Source organism: Homalodisca vitripennis, chromosome 8 (genome assembly GCF_021130785.1).
Source record: "Homalodisca vitripennis isolate AUS2020 chromosome 8, UT_GWSS_2.1, whole genome shotgun sequence".
NCBI lineage: Eukaryota > Metazoa > Arthropoda > Insecta > Hemiptera > Cicadellidae > Homalodisca > Homalodisca vitripennis.
The window spans coordinates 101545031-101565596 of NC_060214.1; the positions used below are offsets into that span (position 1 = coordinate 101545031).

At 35.8% G+C, this 20566-nt stretch overlaps 1 protein-coding gene across 5 annotated transcripts in view; it reads right to left on the reverse strand.

Annotated features, from left to right (window-relative positions):
- Positions 1-20566, reverse strand: part of LOC124367798 (phosphatase and actin regulator 4B) — a 514259-nt gene that overhangs the window by 125237 nt on the left and 368456 nt on the right. For all 5 annotated transcript variants that reach the window (XM_046824917.1, XM_046824919.1, XM_046824914.1 and 2 more), the window contains one exon: positions 4856-4954. In XM_046824917.1, coding sequence (XP_046680873.1) covers positions 4856-4954 — 99 coding nt within the window. The remainder of the gene's footprint in view (positions 1-4855; positions 4955-20566) is intronic.

Consider the following 20566-nt stretch of genomic DNA (forward strand, 5'->3'; position numbering starts at 1 on the left):
ATGGCATTTATTCACAATATGTAACAAAACTAAGAAATTATCAAGCTTATAAAATTCTTTTGTCGTTTCAAGAAAATTTTATTTTATGTACCAATTCATGGGTAAGTTAATTAAAATTAATTCCGTTATTGGTATTAAATAGTAAATAAATTCATGTTTTTTTAAATATTTCATACACGTGCATAATTAATAGTTACGTTTACAAAGTCTTCCTTTCTCATTACACAGTTTGGTGAAGGAAAACACCCTAGACTATCTGATATGCAATACGTGTAAATTACCAGTCCTATTACAACGAGTGACGTCATACTCAGCAACAATTTTACGTTGACGCCATATATAGTAATAAATTAAAAACTCATAAGATAGGAAATTTAAAACACAAAAGACCGTGTTGGAAGGATGCTATTAACAGTTAGAGAACAATCATTGTGTTCGGAATTAACAAATCTTAAAGAAAATATATCTAGAATACTGCACGTAATCTATTAATAATAATACTGTTACTGAAATAATACTGTTAAACAGTCTTAAGCATCACAACAGTTTTAAAGTGATCCGAATACAATTTTGTTGTAATGATGACAATCAATATGGAGGAGTTATTTTGATTTTACGTTGTTGCTTGGGGATGACTGCCACATACTATTCACACTGGTACCTTACACTACAACGATCACGATTTAAAAGTGTGGAATATGCCGCCAGATGCACAGATCATAGCGGTAAGTATCAAAACCACTTTTGTCTGCTGCGCCACCACGATCCACGACCACGACACATCGCGATCACCGTCACGACACTGAACCGACAACACAACGCCTTCTTGTGTTCGTGTAGCTCTGTACGACACGTACACGACCTCTGCCAATGTAAACACGAACACTACACGGCGTGTATTGACCCACTGACACGATCACAACAAGCACATGTAATGCCGGCCCACGGCTCGGCTGTTTCCGGCGCCGTTCGGCTCTAGTCGGCAAAACCCGCCTCGCACCGCTGTACCCAAATTGCATCCTTGCCCCTTAGCTCTTTAATATAATATAAATCGTCAATAATATCATGTATTGACATTTATTCACCAATTAACTTTAACATATTAACATTAATGGAGACTTTTGTACAATCGCAATTTTTATTTACCAATCCTGCATAAAAAACCTGTATGTGACTACTAAAATTGAAAATAAATTTCAGAGCATACTTCTTATAGGGAGAAATATGTCTGAATCGATAACCCTTATACATTTATTATATACCAAATGTTAATATATATATATATATATATATATATATATATATATATATATAAAGTTATTGATAGGAATAAAACATTTAATCACACAGATTGTTGCGAAACATATTTGAACTCTATATTTTCTCTGAACCCCTCATAAGGTTATGTGTGTCTGGTTCTGAAAGACGTAAATATGTAATGCTGATGGTTCAAGGAATTCAAGGGGTGGTGGCGGAGGGGGTTAAAGAAATGCTGTTTCTCTGACGTGACGTCAGTCTGTTGTTTTGTTCCGTTTCCGCCTTTTACATTTCTCGTTTGACGATAAAGACTTTGGATTCTATTGGATTTAACCAGGTATACATGGATAAACATTAATAGAACACTGAATAAATCTGTCAACAAATCACCATAAAAGTAAGTTACAAGAAAATCAAAAATGATTTATGTATATCTTGCGTGATTACGTTTGAGGGGGATATCCTAAACTGGAAGAAAATATATTAAAATATTTTACGTACGTAGGATTAATATTTATCTCACTCACAAAGTGGTTATAATAAAACTAGAGTTTAAGTATAAATATTATGAAAAATTGATTAAATTATCCGTGTCCGAATTCGAATTCCAAAAGAAAGTCGTTAAATCTCGTAGGTGAACATCAATAGTTGATTTAGGGGGCTGTCCTTGGACCTACGAACCTACGTATTCTCTACTAACGACATGCCGGTTGCCCCCAGGGTCGACTCTACGCAGAAGACGCGCTGTTCTGTGTCTGACTCTTCGTATCCGACAAATTTGTAATTTTATATGCACCTACAGTATATGCAGATCTTACAGAACCCCGGCTACAAAAGTGGAGGATAAAGATTAAAAAGCCAAGTGAGAGGGTTCCTGCACGAAAACAGTGAGAACCTGTGCTCAGAGAAATGGAGAGGGTTTTCTTCGATAGACTAAAAAGTTCAAGCATACTGAGATCATTCAAAGACGGCCACGCACACCTCCACTGCACCATCCGTCCTCCCCTTTTTATTACAACATCAAGATGATGTTGTACAAGGCTACCACAGTCCCCATCACATCACGCTGATGTTGTACAAGGCTGCCACAGTCCCCATCACATCACGCTGATGATGTTGTACAAGGCTGCCACAGTCCCCACAACATCAAGCTGACGTTGTACGAGGCTACCACAACCCCCACAACAGCAATCTGATGTTGTACAAGGTTACCACAATCCCCACAACACCAAGCTGATGTTTTACAAGGCTACTACAATCCCCACAACACCAAGCTGACGTTGTACAAGGCTACCACAATCCCCACAACACCAAGCAGATGTTGTACAAGGCTACCACAATCCCCACAACACCAAGCTGATGTTGTACAAGGCTACCACAATCCCCACAACACCAAGCTGATGTTGTACAAGGCTATCACAATCCCTACAACATCAAGCTGACATTGTACAAGGCTACCACAATCACCACAACATCAAGCTGACGTTGTACAAGGCTACCACAATCACCACAACATCAAGCTGTCGTTGTACAAGGCTACCACCATTTCCACAACACCAAGCTGATGTTGTACAAGGCTATCACACAATTCAGATCCTGACCTAAGTTGTTCCTGCCTGGAACCTCGCGACCAATTCAACGACCAAAAAGAAATTGGCATCATTACAAAATAAGACACCCCGACACAACACAAGCTCCACAAGGTTTTTCAGGAATGGAATGAAGTAACTCACAACTCCACTGGACTTACCATCCACGAATACGTCCGGCTCAGGACTAGACGCCTGTCAACAACCAGCGAAGAATTCAGAGACAAAACACACCAGGCTTGGCCTATCCGGGAGTTCCCCACAACAGAAGATGCCTGCACCGTATACACCGTAAAATACTGATTTCGAGGTAAGATTATCACTCCAACTTCCCATTCTAAACATACATTTCCCAAACTCTCGCCAAAACCCAAATTCACTTAATTCTAACGTTTTCGGATGCACATTGAAGTGGAAGTGTCGTGTATATTAATAATATAAATCTGCATATTTGATATGTTATTATAATCATAATATAAATATAATATTCGTACTGACTTTAAACGACGTGTTGAAATATTCAAGGCGTAAACGGTAAATGTCTAAAGTATCTCTGTTCGTATATACATTTGTGTTTGTGACACGATGTGTATGTTGTTTCGAATAAAAGGTAGCTGTTCTCCATGTTCAAACATTTACACTGAGCAACGTTCTTCGGGGACTAAAACTCTCGTTTAACAACAGCATTTCAAATTTTCCCTCTTCTAATTTGCGATCATAAGGAGTCTTGACTGATTGTACATGAAGAATGATCAAATCGAATACAGACGCATCGCCTGATCTGCGACACCCACGCACACTTGCCCGTAACTCACCGACGACACGTGATATTGTAGCCGCAGACTTGATATCAATATCACCCCCTCCCCCTCACAACCCCCCCCCCCCGGCACGCGTGGCAGGCTCCCACGTGTCGTGAACGACCAGGTACGGGCCCCCGCACTTTCTCACGCCCGGCGCCGGCTTGCTCGGTTATTTCCGTTTTGATTCGATTTACTTTTATCTGGGACAACAAAACAACACGGATTCTATCTCATGTCGTACCTTGAATTTATCATAAAAATCCCTAACTCAAAAATAATACACCTAATCAGTAAATGTCGTTACAGTATCACAATTATTGTTTTAAAATAGTATTTAACAATTACATAAATTACGCTAATAGATATAAACACGGGATAATTTCTAATGTTTAGACATTTTGATAATTTTATGTTGCTTGAAATTTGAAAACTCTTTCTTTTTATTAATATCGGATGGCTACTACATGCGTAATCGTAATTTGGGCCCAAACCTTTTCATGAATTACTTATTTCACTGCCGGAGCTTACAACAAGCTGAAAGTTTGTACGATGTGCCACTGGAGAGCCATAGATGTACGAAGGATACATTTAATTGAATACTCGCAATAATTGTAGAAAATCTTGTCGACAACAAGTATTATCTGAAAATCAATGACAAACTTTTAAACGCACAAAAGACACATTGAATGGAAACCTAAATGAGACTGCCCGGGCCGATTACTGGGCGATAAGATGTCTAGCAAATTGGGGAAGAGTTTCCCAATATATGCCCAAGATGATAATTTTTTTTTTCAAAATGGTAGACATGGCATGTTTTCATGCCGGATAATTTCAAACATCGACGGAATGTGGAGACGGGAATGCCATAGCTGCAGGTGTTGCACGGTGGCTAGAATATCATCCTGCTATTCGTATTTGTATAATTGAAAAAAAAAAAAACATGTTGGAATTCAAGGTCAAATTCTCCATTTCATTAAATTTTTCATTTTCTAATTAATTCCAGATGTTCTATCGCCCCTATTTTTGCTTTGACTCTTCGAAACGATCTGTTTGATTTCAGCCAACGTTGGACTCTAAAACCGAGAAACTATGATCACCTTAAAAACTACATATCAGCGTATAAAGCAAGAAGCCCGTAGTGGTTGTTTAGGACAGAAAAGATAAGAATGTTCACGTAGCATCAAGATGTACTGGAATGGCACTGACCTGGAATATTGGTGACAGGGGAGGCGAGGGGTGGCGGCCGGAACTGGGAAGGGGTGGTAGTTTGGCCGGCCGTGGGGAACGGTGGTCCTCCTTCCGGCCCTGCGGACACAAACAGGCGTACATCAGGAAATATAATTAAATACATTACACTTTCTACATTATACATTGTGAAAACACAATATATTAACTTAAATGATAACATATAGTTAATTTCTCTACTATACAATAAATAAATTAGTAAGTGAGGAAGTGAGTATAAATTTCCTTAAAAGAGACAATTATTTAAAACTACTGGTCAAAATCATTATTGCAAGTACTAAACATTATCGGGAGCCAAATTAACTTCAGCGACTTTTTAAGCCGGTGCAAGACATTTCAATACCTATATCTTGTCTGAAACTTTTAACTTGTAAATGTTACGTTAAAGTTATTTTGCACACTTAAACATGGAAAATTCAAATACCAACCCTTTAAAACATACTTTATTCAATACAAAGTAGGAATAAACCACACACGCGTGCATTCTGTATTCAATCATGATTCAATCTGTGGCAATCATACAGAAAGGAAATTTACATTCCCCGGCAGACGAAAGATAAATTGTGGCAGCCTTTTGAGTGATGACGCTCAGCCAAACCCATATTTCGGCATGCACCACCATAGAACTAATTCTTCTCTATGCAGAAATTAAGTTTCATGCAAAATTTAACGTTTACAGATAAAATCTTTCTCGAAATATCTATGTATAGTTAGTATGCATGTGTTCTATGACATAAGTTAATACGCCATATGATAGTACTCAGCTTGTCTAAACATTTATTTAATCTCTCATTTTGTCGCTGCCATAATGATTACCCATAACACCAATGTGCGATAAAAGCTGTCCACTAAGGCTATCAGCCAAACCTAATGGAATACTATCACCGTTGCCTTTAGGAAAGAAATAAAGCTAAATAAAGATATGGAGCAAAATGCAAATTGTCAAATCAGGCCAGTTTGTTCTCGAGATATCGTGCGGACGGACAGGCAAAAATGAAAATTTCCATTCCCTCGAGGAATGGAACCACATCTTACTCCATCAACCACGTGCGAATCACTCGATGTTGCCTATACAGAAATGTACCTACAGTCACAATATCAAGTACCTATATAGGTTTAGAGACGTATCCGGACAGGTAGACAGATAGAAAAATGAAATTTTCCAGCTCCTCGAGATATAGGTTTCGCAGACGCTCAGCCAATCAGATATCCTTACACTCGATGTTGCCAATACAGAAATGTAACTTCTATCAAAATATAAAATATATGGGTTCCTTTTAGAGATGTATGCGGACAGGCAAAAAGACATACAAATGAAATTTTCCAGCTCCTCGAGATATAGGCTTCGCAGACGCTCAGCCAATCAGATATCCTTACACTCGATGTTGCCAATACAGAAATGTAACTTCTGTCAAAATATAAAATATATGGGTTCCTTTTAGAGATGTATGCGGACAGGCAGAAAGACATACAAATGAAATTTTCCAGCTCCTCGAGATATAGGCTTCGCAGACGCTCAGCCAATCAGATATCCTTACACTCGATGTTGCCAATACAGAAATGTAACTTCTGTCAAAATATAAAATATATGGGTTCCTTTTAGAGATGTATGCGGACAGGCAGAAAGACATACAAATGAAATTTTCCAGCTCCTCGAGATATAGGCTTCGCAGACGCTCAGCCAATCAGATATCCTTACACTCGATGTTGCCAATACAGAAATGTAACTTCTGTCAAAATGTCAAGAACCAATATAGGTTCGTTTCAGAGATGTGTGCGGACAGACAGACATACAATCAAATGAAATGTTCCACCCCCTCGATATATAGACTTTGCTAACGCTCAGCCAATTTGAGTTTACAGCACGGCCTTTAAAACATAAAACATTCACAGAGCACAATTACAATATCACGTTAGGAGTCTAACAATCCGATTCGCTAGCAGCAAAAATGCATAGCGCAAACAGACGGTCGGCGCTCGACTTGGTGAATCGGGTTGGCTTTGTATTCCGCATCCCTTTGATGCGGTAACCTGCGCCGAAGTCCGTTCAACCATGGTTGGCCGCTGACCAAAGGCCTAATATCAAACTTTATATTGTCCAACCCGTGGTTGTAGAGCTATTACTTTTGTTACCCGAGAGAGATGGATGACGGTGGTTTTGCGTTCCAACGTATAATTTTGGTTAGTTGAAAACCAAAAACAAAAATCAATATCTTCCCGACATTTGCCATCGTTCAGTGAAACAAAAATCAGTGACACTACGTTTCGAGATCTGCAATACGATCTCTTCTTCAGGTAAATAACTAACCTAATAAATAATTACAAACTAGGTTAAAATAAACAAATCATACCAGATCGTTGTGGCAAGCCTAAGTCAGGAATCACAACCACCACGATGTGTGTATCACTGTGTGTAGAGTGTATCACTAACTCTAAAACATGTACTCAATAAAAAACTATACACAGCACTAATCATTAAAACTGAACTACAGAATACAGGCCATAATACGTCTGCATTCGTCTACCAACCACCTACGACTGAAGAATTGTATGAACGCCCTTTCTTCAGTTATTTACCTGAAGAAGAAATCAGATTGCAGATCTCGAAACGTAGTGTCACTGATTTTTGTTTCACTGAACGATGGCAAATATCCGGAAAATCGCGTTTCCTTCGCAATCCTTCCATCGTCAAAATTAAACTTCAAACAAAGGAAAATCAATAATTGTTAGAGATCTTGCAACGCAGAGTATAACGTTTATTTTACTACTACCAAAAGTGAGCTGACATATAAAAAAATCTTATTTTGAAATTTGACAAAATATGTTTTTATACCATTAAACACAAAATAGTTTAGTTATTAGACACGGGCGTAACCCCTAATGAGCAACAGTGTAATGAAGGCACTGTAATAGTTTTGAGCAAGGCTCTTGGGAGGAAGTCTGCCATGTTTGATAAAAATATGCTACTAGCCAATTTCTTGAAAATTAAATAGACAACTAACTGCATTGTACGGCTTGGGTGACATTAGTGCTTACCGTTTTCAGACTACGTATAACTAGTATTATACTTCTCAATTTTCCTTCCAAAGACGTTTGCATTTGTGGAAAACCACGATGTCAATTACATAAACTCAATACTCTTCATAAATGTTGGATATCGATGCTTGAAACATAGGTTTTAAATTGAAAACCTTGGCTAACAATGTAATGGACCATGTAATAGTCATGATCATATCCATAATTTAATAAAGAAAATCCATAAGGAAACTTCTATTTCCCCGGTAAACAAAAGAGAAATTGTGTTAGTTCACTGAATAATACGCTCATTTTCCATGGCTGGACAAACATGGTTGGACAAACAACATCATAGAACTTGTTCTTGTCTATGTGGAAATGAAAGTATCATGCAAATCTTTTTCGAGTTATTTTGCCACATGATACATTCACATTTTTGTTTATTAATTTGGATTTTATACAACTATTTAAATAACAAAAGTTTACAAAGCAAGTCATCATAAAATTGTGTAGTGTGTCCTGGGATAATTAGGCTACATCTGTTAATATGTCACAGATTAGAATATCTTATGGGCGTATTGATTTTCTTTACAAATTTATTTTTTTCTGCTATTTTCACGTTGCCATCAAGGTTACCCATAAGATCAATATAAAAAATATATGCCAATGGCATTTTTTTCTCCTTAACGCAATTTTGCAACGTAGCATGTTGTTATTTATTAATTTATTTTGTAAAAAATAGTGTATTATTAAAGATATTTATTTTTTTATATTGTTATGCTATTGCTTAATTTTTTAACTGTTGTTATGTTATTGTTATCAAATTATTTATTATTAAGATAAAAATTTTCTAATTATTTACTACTGTTATTGCTATTCAAATTATTTATTTTATATCGCTATTATTATATTATTTATTATTATATTGTTGTTATATAATATTTATTTTTAATACGTTGCTGATATGTTATTATTATTACGTCATCTATATTTAAATTACTATTATTACTATGCTATTAATTTAAATTATCCTGGTACTATAATCATAATTATTTTTAACTTCTTTACTATTTATTATTCTATTCAGCTTTTTCTACCAATTTGTGCAAGCTTTGTATGTAATGGGTTTACCGTGAATAAATAAATAAATAAATGCTTAGTCCTGTGAAGTGACATGGACCATCATCGAATGCACTGTGCCTTATATAGATATGAAGCTCCAAGCACAATTTAAAGTGTACTGATGATTTAGTTTTCCATATTTTATGCGGACAGACAAGTAGAAATGGAATTCTTAGAGCCCCTCGAGTTATAGGCTTCGCTAACGCTCAGCAATTTTGATATGCCTCTGACAACCCCCAAGTTTTAACCTGGATAAGTCATTAGTCAAAGAGGTAACAAGCATATTGGACCAAAAAGGGGTTTTAACGTTAAAGACATTCCTACACAATTAATAAGAATATGCTTTATTGCTCATACGAGTGCCCGTATTACGTAGAAGGCAACCTGTTCTACAGATACGACTTGACTGTACAACACTTGTGTACCTTGTCCTCTCGTATAGATAGCTAGCTACCTCTCTACGGTACTCCACTCAGTTTATTGGTAACACGATCGCACCAGTAGTGGCGCCTTGCCTCAGTTCGAGAAAGGTTAGTAACAATTCGTTAGTAACAATATGTTTCATTAATATATAGCATTAAAATCGGTAAATAAAGCTAGTTGAACTAAAATAAACCGATGATATACTTCTCAATGGATATTGCTGGACATGACTCGTTTGTTTAATAATTGTGTGAAGAACACAATTGCTTAATTAAGCTAGAAGGCAGGGCGTTGTATGTAAAACTTCAAATCGCATTTCGTTCACAACATGTCCTGTAGACAGATAGACAAACACAAAATTATACAACAACAATATTTTTAGATCCCGGCGGTAAACATTCAGCTAACTGAGTGATAAAACTTCAATGACGTTCAAGTACATAAACCGTCTATAACTCATTCTTGTCTATATAGAAATAAAGTTTCTTGCAAATTTTAGGGTCGTGAGATGAATTCTTTCTCGAGATACCTTGTTACGTGATACATTCAAATTTTTAAATTTAAATTAGGTTTCATAGCGATGTTTTAATACTAATATGGCGCACATCGGAGGGCACGATGGCGCAAAAGTGTGTATTTAAATCGAATCTTGTCCCTGACTTTCTATTTTTTTAATTTTTATTTTTACTCTATGAATAGCAATACCACACATTAAAGACTCATACGATTGTACTCTGTAAGTTTGTAAATTAAATGATTTAATTTAACGTACATATGAGGTAGATATATTAGAGGTTTTAATTTATTTATAAATACAGCGATATGAGAAATAAGTTTGCTTACATTTTTACTTAACCTAATCATATTGCAACTGCACATGTACAATAACGTTATATTTAATTTTTTTTAATTAATTTTTTAAATTTCATCACCAACTAACATTTTTTTAGAAATACTAATGAAATATTTTACTATATAACTAGTACATACATTCCATTCCGAATACTTGGAAAACTGTGTTATTTATTTAAGTTATTTGTCACAGCCAGAAAAAACACTTAAAACAAGAGATTGAAATCATGATTTACACTTTGAGAAAGAAATTTTCTTGATAGGAGCACTGGCAAATGACATATGAAAATATCCTTTCCGGTTCATTCGGTAAACTTCACATATTTTTTATAAAGTCTATTGAAAGTCTATTTTATTTTTATTATAAAAACATCTACCTAAAATCAGCTTTTACTATGTGAAAAACCCAAGTCCTGTGAATAAAACATTTGATAAAAGTGGCACCACAACATGCGAGAATGTTTGCACAATGCAAGCGAGGTTCTCATCGTTCTGCTTTTATTTGACAATGTTTTGAGTAATTTGATTTTTTGCTATCGTACTAGATTGTGAAGGTTGTTGTCAATGTTTTAAAAACAGCGACCACTGTTGGCCTACATAACACATTTTGTTTTGTTATAGTTCCATAGTTTCGCTTTAATATAAGAAACAGTATTCATTAAACATCACAAAGTATTAAAATCATTTAAAAGTAATGAATTTTCAAATGATTGATTGCGTCATAAAGTGTCGAATTATAAAAAAGCAACTTGTCATTTTTTACAAACATCTACAACTTAAAAAATTGTGCTAAAATCGTACGGAAAAGCGACAGGCCAACGTAATTATATTTCTTGGTACATCCGATATTAATGTAAACACAATCTTAAACTATGGCAATGTCGTCATAAATAATATACATTTAATAGATACCAAAATTTATTTTTTTTATTGACAGAACAAACTAATACAAATATTTTATACCGCATTTTTTATGAATCGTTATAATATAGTATTAAGTATCCCTTACAACATTCAAAGTGCCTTTAAATAACTAAAAGTTATTTAAAACATGAAAAATTCCATAAAGAATTACGTCACTATGAGTGCCTAGTAAATTTATTTTTTAAAGGTTTCAAAATGTTTATGAGCAAACTCAATCACAAAGTCCTTTTCATTTCTAAAAAGTTATATATGGCACTATATTATAATATTTAAAGGTACTATAGTAACTTAAAGTACGCATATTACACTTACATATCAGATTCAATGTTATACCGTATATAAGTGGAATAATCAATTATTAAAGGAAATATAGTAGCTACAAAGATAACCTGATATTGAGAAATATAATTGTAACGTGAATTTAATTTAGTTATTACATTTTCCAATCTCTGAGCCCACAATTGAATTGTAGTACATCAAATACTACACTCTAACTATCATATGTCAGAACACATATAATCGAGCACTATACTGAAGTACAATACCTACAAACTTTTATAACAACTAATGACGTTATATATTGTTTCATATTGATTATATTTAAGTACAAGAATATGAAGTGTAAAAACAAAACCCTAATCGGACAAATTATGCGGTTTTGTTTGTCAGTGCAGACTACTGAAGCAAACTGGGTGTGGTCATACACCTAAATCCCAGCTTATCATTGGTCCAACGTGTGTTTCTGATTTGAACTGTATTAATTAAACTTTAATCAAATCTTTTCTTCTAAGGTCACTGCTTGACTTTGAAAACTCCTAGCAAAAGTGGTGTTTGCCTTCTCTCTAATATGGCTATTGTATGCAGTTGATTTAGCAGAAAAAGTGTATATAAATAACTCAAAACTGTGAAAAACACAATTTGTAGTTTTTGCTTCTGAACCCCTCATTTTATTTGTCACTATTGCTGCTTCTTCATCAAGAAAACATACACCGGTTGGTGAAAAAGTGTGTATGTTATACACTGAGGCGTGAACGAAGCATAGGATTTTTTATTGTACTGTACTGACCCAAAAATTTGAAAATACCTGGAAAATTTCACGACCTACAAGGAAATTCCGAAGCATTGACGACGTTTCTGCTTACATTTTACAAAAGTTACGCAAGAGCTCGTTCAATATTCATCCCCTTAAATTTGGTGGCTTACTAAAATATGTAAACTGGCATATCAAATATTCCATACGTTTTTGGTATTGGACGAAAGCCAAATCTCGGCAAGTTGTGTGCGGTGTTTGTGGTACCGGCTCTTGCAGCAATACATGTATGTACATACATTTACCCAATAGACCGCACCTCAAACAATATCAGAGTCAATAGGCCTACACTAGTAAAAGCCCGAAGCCCTGTATAACTGCCGACATTTCTCGCCGAACTCACCTGACCAAGAATCGTCCAATTTTCCAGATGAACTGACCGACAGACCGCGTGTGAGCAAATTATAACACCCCCTCCCCCCTTCCCACAAATAACAGAACATTCCTGACGGTTACACCGTGTACAGTCACAATCGTGTACGACGCGATTGAATTCCCCCCCCCCCCCCCCAAGGCACACACGTGTTTCAATTTGACTGTAAATTGTACCGTGTTAACATAATTTTGAACACGTCACGCAGTATTATAACGTGTGTTCCACAATGCATTCTATGCAAAATTCATAAATAACTTTAAAGTACCGACGATTTAATTAATCATAAGAAAAAACCCGTATTTCGTGCAAAAAACTGAACATTTTTTATTATGTAACCTGTTCGTTATTACGTATTATAACAGACAAAGGTTTACAGGTTTGTTTCTCTGCAGTATTGTATGGTATAACCACAGAGAAACCTATGTAATACTTAATACTACTGTCACTGTTATTAACTTAATCCACTAATCAACGCTTATATTTCTACAGAAAAAGTAGTTGATTACATGCGAATCAAACACACGTTACAAATTTTATTGTTCAGTCTATTTGTATATTAACATCATTAGCATTCGGTCAAATATACTTACTTTTAAGAATTGTTTGCTTACAACATTCAGAAAAGAATAAAAATTGCCTTATTCAAATCTTTGGCTTTGAGCAATTATTAAAATTGAGTTTGGCACATATCAATAGTTTGTGACCGATGACGAATGGAATAAAATCGAAAACGAAAGCATATTTTATTTCAAACCCTTGAACATGCAAGCAATTATGGACTTTTGTACATTTCAAACCGGTGAAAAAACCGAGCACGAAGTCAGTATATGGTGCACGCACTCGAGCTCACGGTATACGCACAGTACACTGAGCCATAGGGGCGTACATAAGAATGGCTCAGGGGGCTCACAGCCCCCCCCCGAAATTTTAAAAGACAAGAAATTAAAATTGCACCGTGTAGTTTTTTAAGATTGATCACAATTACAAGATCTTGAAGCACAACAATTTTTTTGGGGAAGGGGGGAACTCCCGAATTCCAGTTTTTGGAGAGCATTTTACCCCTCATAACCACCCAGAATGCCAGCCCCTACGCAATAATTTTCTATGTGCGCCACTTCATTGTAAACATAACTAGTTCATTCATGAATTATAAATAGTAAGTTTATGCAGCATACTTAAAGACACACACAACACTAATACTTACTACTTATGTTTAACAAACAATTTATCAACCATACAGTAGATTTGATTTTAACCAACTAAATGAGTTGATTCTGAATGAGTTTTTCGTTATCAGTCACACAGGAAATGGAAATGATGGAAATTCAATTTCGTTCTACTACAAAAAAACAACGAGCAATATTAAATTTGCACTGACAACCCGAAAACAAATATCGACGCAGTTCCATTTTGTTGTGTTCTTCCATTTCACTTTTGATACTCAACAAAATAAAAACTTGTTGCTCTGTCTCAGCTTTGAGAGCTGGTTGTGGTGGCGGCCATCTTGGATTTAATCCCATAGGAATAACTCGAAACCTCAGACATATAACACCATTATTTTTTATTATACAATTATGGAAAGTGTATCACTTAGAGATGCATATCAACAACCTCAGTTTGAATGACTTATTTAGAGAAAAATAGCACACCTTTTTACTTCATCGTTAAAAATAAAAAATTACAAACTGTACATGACAACCTAATAACCGTTTGAATCCACGTAATAATAATAACTTCCCAAAAGTTCACGACGAAAAACAAGGGTGTAACAATATTTGAGGTTCAACATTGTTTTTACGGAGTGACACTCTGTCTTGAAGTCAGCCAGCTCTTATGATAACTTTCATGTATACTCTACCAAAGTTCCCCAACTGGGCAGGTTATCACTACCTCTGTTATTACTTATGGTTATTCTGAAACATCTCTAGCATTTCTTTGTTTGACGTTTATTTTTGACGATGGAAGGATTGTGAAGGAAACAGGATTTTCCCGGACATTTGCCATTGTTAAGTGAAACAAAATATCAGTAACACTACGTTTCGAGATCTGCAATCTGATCTCTTCTTCAGGTAAATACTAACCTAACACATCATTACAAACTAGTTAAAATAAACAAATCATACCAAAGCGTTGTGACACGCCTATGTCAGAAATCACAACCATCGTGTTGTGTGTCAACTTCACTAACTCTAAAACATGTCCTTAATAGAAATACTAAACACAACACTAATTATTACCTTAAGAAGAGATCAGATTGCAGATCTCGAAACGTAGTGTTACTGATTTTTGTTTCACTTAACGATGGCAAATGTCCGGAAAAATCCGATCTCTAGCATCTTTCTTCTTCAGTGTTTGATAACCAAAAGAGTATGACTTTTACATGAAAAACTAAAAAAGCGTTCGTTTGGATACGTAATAACCCATAAATACCGAAAATATTGTAGCACATTAATCAGTTAATTAACGTACTGTTGTACTAGTAGAGGGTAGATAATGACACCTTGAACTTATACAGGTGAACCGTATGTTAAGTCTCTACCATAATTCTAAAAATAAAATGGCTTAAGTTTAACATTGTTCTTAAGAGACCAAACGAGGCTATTTGAGTGAGTACAGTCGGCTATTTGAAACATTGTGAAAATAGAAAGGAATCAATTCATAGCTGAATTATTGATTAATTCACATATTAATCCAGATTTATTCCATTGAAACTGTGAAATTTGCAGCAATAGATGTTATTCTTTTTAATTTTTTTGTTGTACAAAAATAGCAAATTTGACATTTCCTATAATTGATTATACTCTACTGAAAATACAGTGTTTCCTTGTACAGTCGAGTCTCAATAACTCGAATTTCAAGGGAACGGCTGTTTTCTTCGAGTTACGTATAGTTCGACTTAAGAATAGTTCGAGTTATAGAGGTAATATTTCACTAAATTCGACTTACAGAGGTAAACAAAATAAAATTCGAGTTATAGAGGTACAAATAAACTATGTTTTTTATTCTCTACATCCTTTACAAAACTAATGTATGTACTGTAACTACATACAGCATTTGTACTTACTGTCACACTGCAATGTATGCCTACAATTCATACGTACATACAATTCAAATTTGAAAATAATCCGTAATCTTCTTCTGCCTAAGGCTTTTTTTTCAGAATTTAAGTCTATATGTTCTCAATAACAACAACATCAGAGAATACGTTGTCTGGTACGTCACTTGATTGTTCTAAGTAGCTACGTAAAGTGTTCACTGCGGCCTTTTGTAGATAGTCGGACAATTCAGCGACATGTCCAGACCTGTTCGGCTAGGTCTATGACCTAACTCAGGTTCGCTGTAAACACAGCACAGCTTCGTGTTAGCGAGGGTTGATCTGAAAATTTCGAGTTGTAGAGGTAATGTATTTAAAGACTTCGACTTATCTACTGAACTTCGAGTTATAGAGGTAATTTTTCTATTACTTCGAGTTATTGAGGTAAAATTCGGGTACAAAATTAATTCGAGTTACGCATGGTTTTTTTCGAATTAGGCAGGTTTTCTCAAGGGAACGGAAAAAAAAAAAATTCGAGTTATCAAAGAATTCGACTTATTGAGGTTCGAGTTATCGAGAGTCGACTGTAGTTAATGTCCTACTAGCATGAAATTCACGAGAACGATATCAGCCATCTACAACGTTTTTATGAATGAATTCAATTATATACTACTAGACCTTATAGTAAGCAGTTAATAGAGTAGAACCATTTGAGTTATACTCCAACCATTATTTTACCAGACCATGTTGGCGGCTAAGTTATCGGTCTATTAGCAAAGTGAACACGTTGGACAATCTTCTCACACGGCGTCGCCACTCCACCATAACTCTGGGTAATCTCCAACCATTAGTGTAATCGATTGGTAAGGGAGAACGGAGAGCCTGTTTTTTTACGCTTAATCGATTACATCGCTCGATGTAATCGGCAAAAAGTTAACGTGTAATCGATTTAAAAGAAAATTTCAATACATTGTTGTGATTTTATTGAATCCCTTTATATTGATTTGGTATTTCAAAAAGTACCATAAAATGTCCTAAAATATTCTTATCTATGAACGTAGCCTATATACGTAAACAAGTCATTCGTTGAGCGCAATGTCAGGCAAAAGTCTAATGAATTAATCAATTTTTTTTGTGTGAGGTTTACGCCTTTCAAAAAGTAAACACGTTTTTTTTAACGAAATTGAAGAAATACGATACATTTACAATAAACATAATGTGACAGGGACACAATAGCATGGACCAGAAAGAAAGCCACCGTTTTCAGATAAATCAACATCCATGAATTAACCCCACTCTTACACAATGTAGGGGTATGCCACACCCTGTGTCGTGTACCAGGCTTCGCTGACGTTGTGTTTAAAATTTAAAGTCTACAGCTACTTGCGTTACTATGTCATGAGTGTACTTAGTTAATTAAATTAACAAACTTGTTTTATTCTACGATTTTCTCGCGGCTATCATAATTACTTATTAGCCTAAAGAGAAAAGTGTTCACTAACGCTCAGCCAAATCCCATGACATTCACTACCATCCAACTCGATGTTGCCTGTATAGAAATGTCTTCGATTTCAACCAATATTTCTCAAGATATCGTGAGGGTAGAGACAAAAAAATAACATTTTTCAGTCCCACAAGTAAAAAAAGTGTTCACTAACGCTCAGCCAAATCCCATGACATTCACTACCATCCAACTCGACGTTGCCTGTATAGAAATGTCTTCAATTTCAACCAATATTTCTCAAGATATCGTGAGGGTAGAGACACAAAAATAACATTTTTCAGTCCCACAAGTAAAAAAAATGTTCACTAACGCTCAGCCAAATCCCATGACATTCACTACCATCCAACTGGATGTTGCCTGTATAGAAATGTCTTCGATTTCAACCAATATTTCTCAAGATATCGTGAGGGTAGAGAGACAAAAATAACATTTTTCAGTCCCACAAGTAAAAAAAAAATGTTCACTAACGCTCAGCCAAATCCCATGACATTCACTACCATCCAACTGGATGTTGCCTGTATAGAAATGTCTTCGATTTCAACCAATATTTCTCAAGATATCGTGAGGGTAGAGAGACAAAAATAACATTTTTCAGTCCCACAAGTAAAAAAAATGTTCACTAACGCTCAGCCAAATCCCATGACATTCACTACCATCCAACTGGATGTTGCCTGTATAGAAATGTCTTCAATTTCAACCAATATTTCTCAAGATATCGTGAGGGTAGAGAGACAAAAATAACATTTTTCAGTCCCACAAGTAAAAAAAAATGTTCACTAACGCTCAGCCAAATCCCATGACATTCACTACCATCCAACTCGACGTTGCCTGTATAGAAATGTCTTCGATTTCAACCAATATTTCTCAAGATATCGTGAGGGTAGAGACACAAAAATAACATTTTTCAGTCCCACAAGTAAAAAAAATGTTCACTAACGCTCAGCCAAATCCCATGACATTCACTACCATCCAACTCGATGTTGCCTGTATAGAAATGTCTTCGATTTCAACCAATATTTCTCAAGATATCGTGAGGGTAGAGAGACAAAAATAACATTTTTTTCAGTCCCACAAGTAAACAAAATGTTCACTAACGCTCAGCCAAATCCCATGACATTCACTACCATCCAACTCGATGTTGCCTGTCTAGAAATGTCTTCGATTTCAACCAATATTTCTCAAGATATCGTGAGGGTAGGGAGACAAAAATAACATTTTTCAGTCCCACAAGTAAAAGAAGTGTTCACTAACGCTCAGCCAAATCCCATGACATTCACTACCATCCAACTGGATGTTGCCTGTATAGAAATGTCTTCAATTTCAACCAATATTTCTCAAGATATCGTGAGGGTAGAGAGACAAAAATAACATTTTTCAGTCCCACAAGTAAAAAAAGCTTCGCTAACGCTCATCATAAACTAAAAATCTATTAACGTATATACGTATAAAAAGTCATTTTAAAAGTCACAGCACAAACTAAAATAAGAAACTGAGGTCGACAGTCCAAAAAGAAAATCATCTCCGAATTGGTGTAGTCGGTTCATCGGAGGGCGAACCTCTTGTTAAATTATGATGCTTGGAATCTAAACTAGTGCAGTTATAGTTTATACTTATTCATTTAACTATTTATAATTGATATAAACATATATTTAAGTTTGTTATTATAAATTGCTTAGTTGATAAATAAATCCTAATATCAGTCTCTTTGGAGAGGTTAAACATGCATTACGTTTAGTACAGCGAATATCACATTTGGAGGGCATTTCTAGAGTACCACCATTTATATACGGATAGTACCACCATACATACACGAATAGTACCACCATTCATATACGGATAGTACCACCATACATACACGAATAGTACCACCATTCATACACGGATAGTACCACCATTCATACACGGATAGTACCACCATACATACACGGATAGTACCACCATACATACACGAATAGTACCACCATTCATACACGGATAGTACCACCATACATACACAGATAGTACCACCATTCATACACGGATAGTACCGCCATACATACACGGATAGTACCACCATTCATACACGAATAGTACCACCATTCATACACGGATAGTACCACCATACATACACGGATAGTACCACCATTCATACACGGATAGTACCACCATACATACACAGATAGTACCACCATTCATACACGGATAGTACCACCATCATACATACACGATAGTACCACCATTCATACACGGATAGTACCACCATTCATACACAGATAGTACCACCATTCATACACGGATAGTACCACCATACATACACGGATAGTACCACCATTCATACACGGATAGTACCACCATTCATACACAGATAGTACCACCATTCATACACGGATAGTACCACCATACATACACGGATAGTACCACCATACATACACAGATAGTACCACCATACATACACAGATAGTACCACCATTCATACACGGATAGTACCACCATACATACACAGATAGTACCACCATTCATACACGAATAGTACCACCATTCATACACGGATAGTACCACCATACATACACAGATAGTACCACCATTCATACACGGATAGTACCACCATTCATACACGGATAGTACCGCCATACATACGCGAATAGTACCACCATTCATACACGGATAGTACCACCATTCATACACGGATAGTACCACCATTCATACACAGATAGTACCGCCATTCATACACAGATAGTACCACCATTCATACACGGATAGTACCGCCATTCATACACGAATAGTACCACCATTCATACACAGATAGTACCGCCATACATACACAGATAGTACCACCATTCATACACGGATAGTACCACCATTCATACACGGATAGTACCACCATTCATACACAGATAGTACCACCATTCATACACAGATAGTACCACCATTCATACACGGATAGTACCGCCATACATACACAGATAGTACTGCCATTCATACACGAATAGTACCGCCATACATACACAGATAGTATCGCCATTCATATACGGATAGTACCGCCAGTAATACACGAATGGTACCGCCATTCATATATGGATAGTACCGCCATTCATATATGGATAGTAAAGCCAGTAATACACGGATAGTACCTTCATTCATCCACGGGTAGTACCACTATTCATACACGGATAGTACCGCCATTCATATATTGATAGTACCGCCAGTAATACAAGGATAGTACCTTCATTCATCCACGGGTAGTACCACTATTCATACACGGATAGTACCGCCAGTCATTCAGGATGATTGGAAACATTCTTGTTATTTTATGTTACTCATCGCAACAAATTAGACAGTGAAATATCTTCATG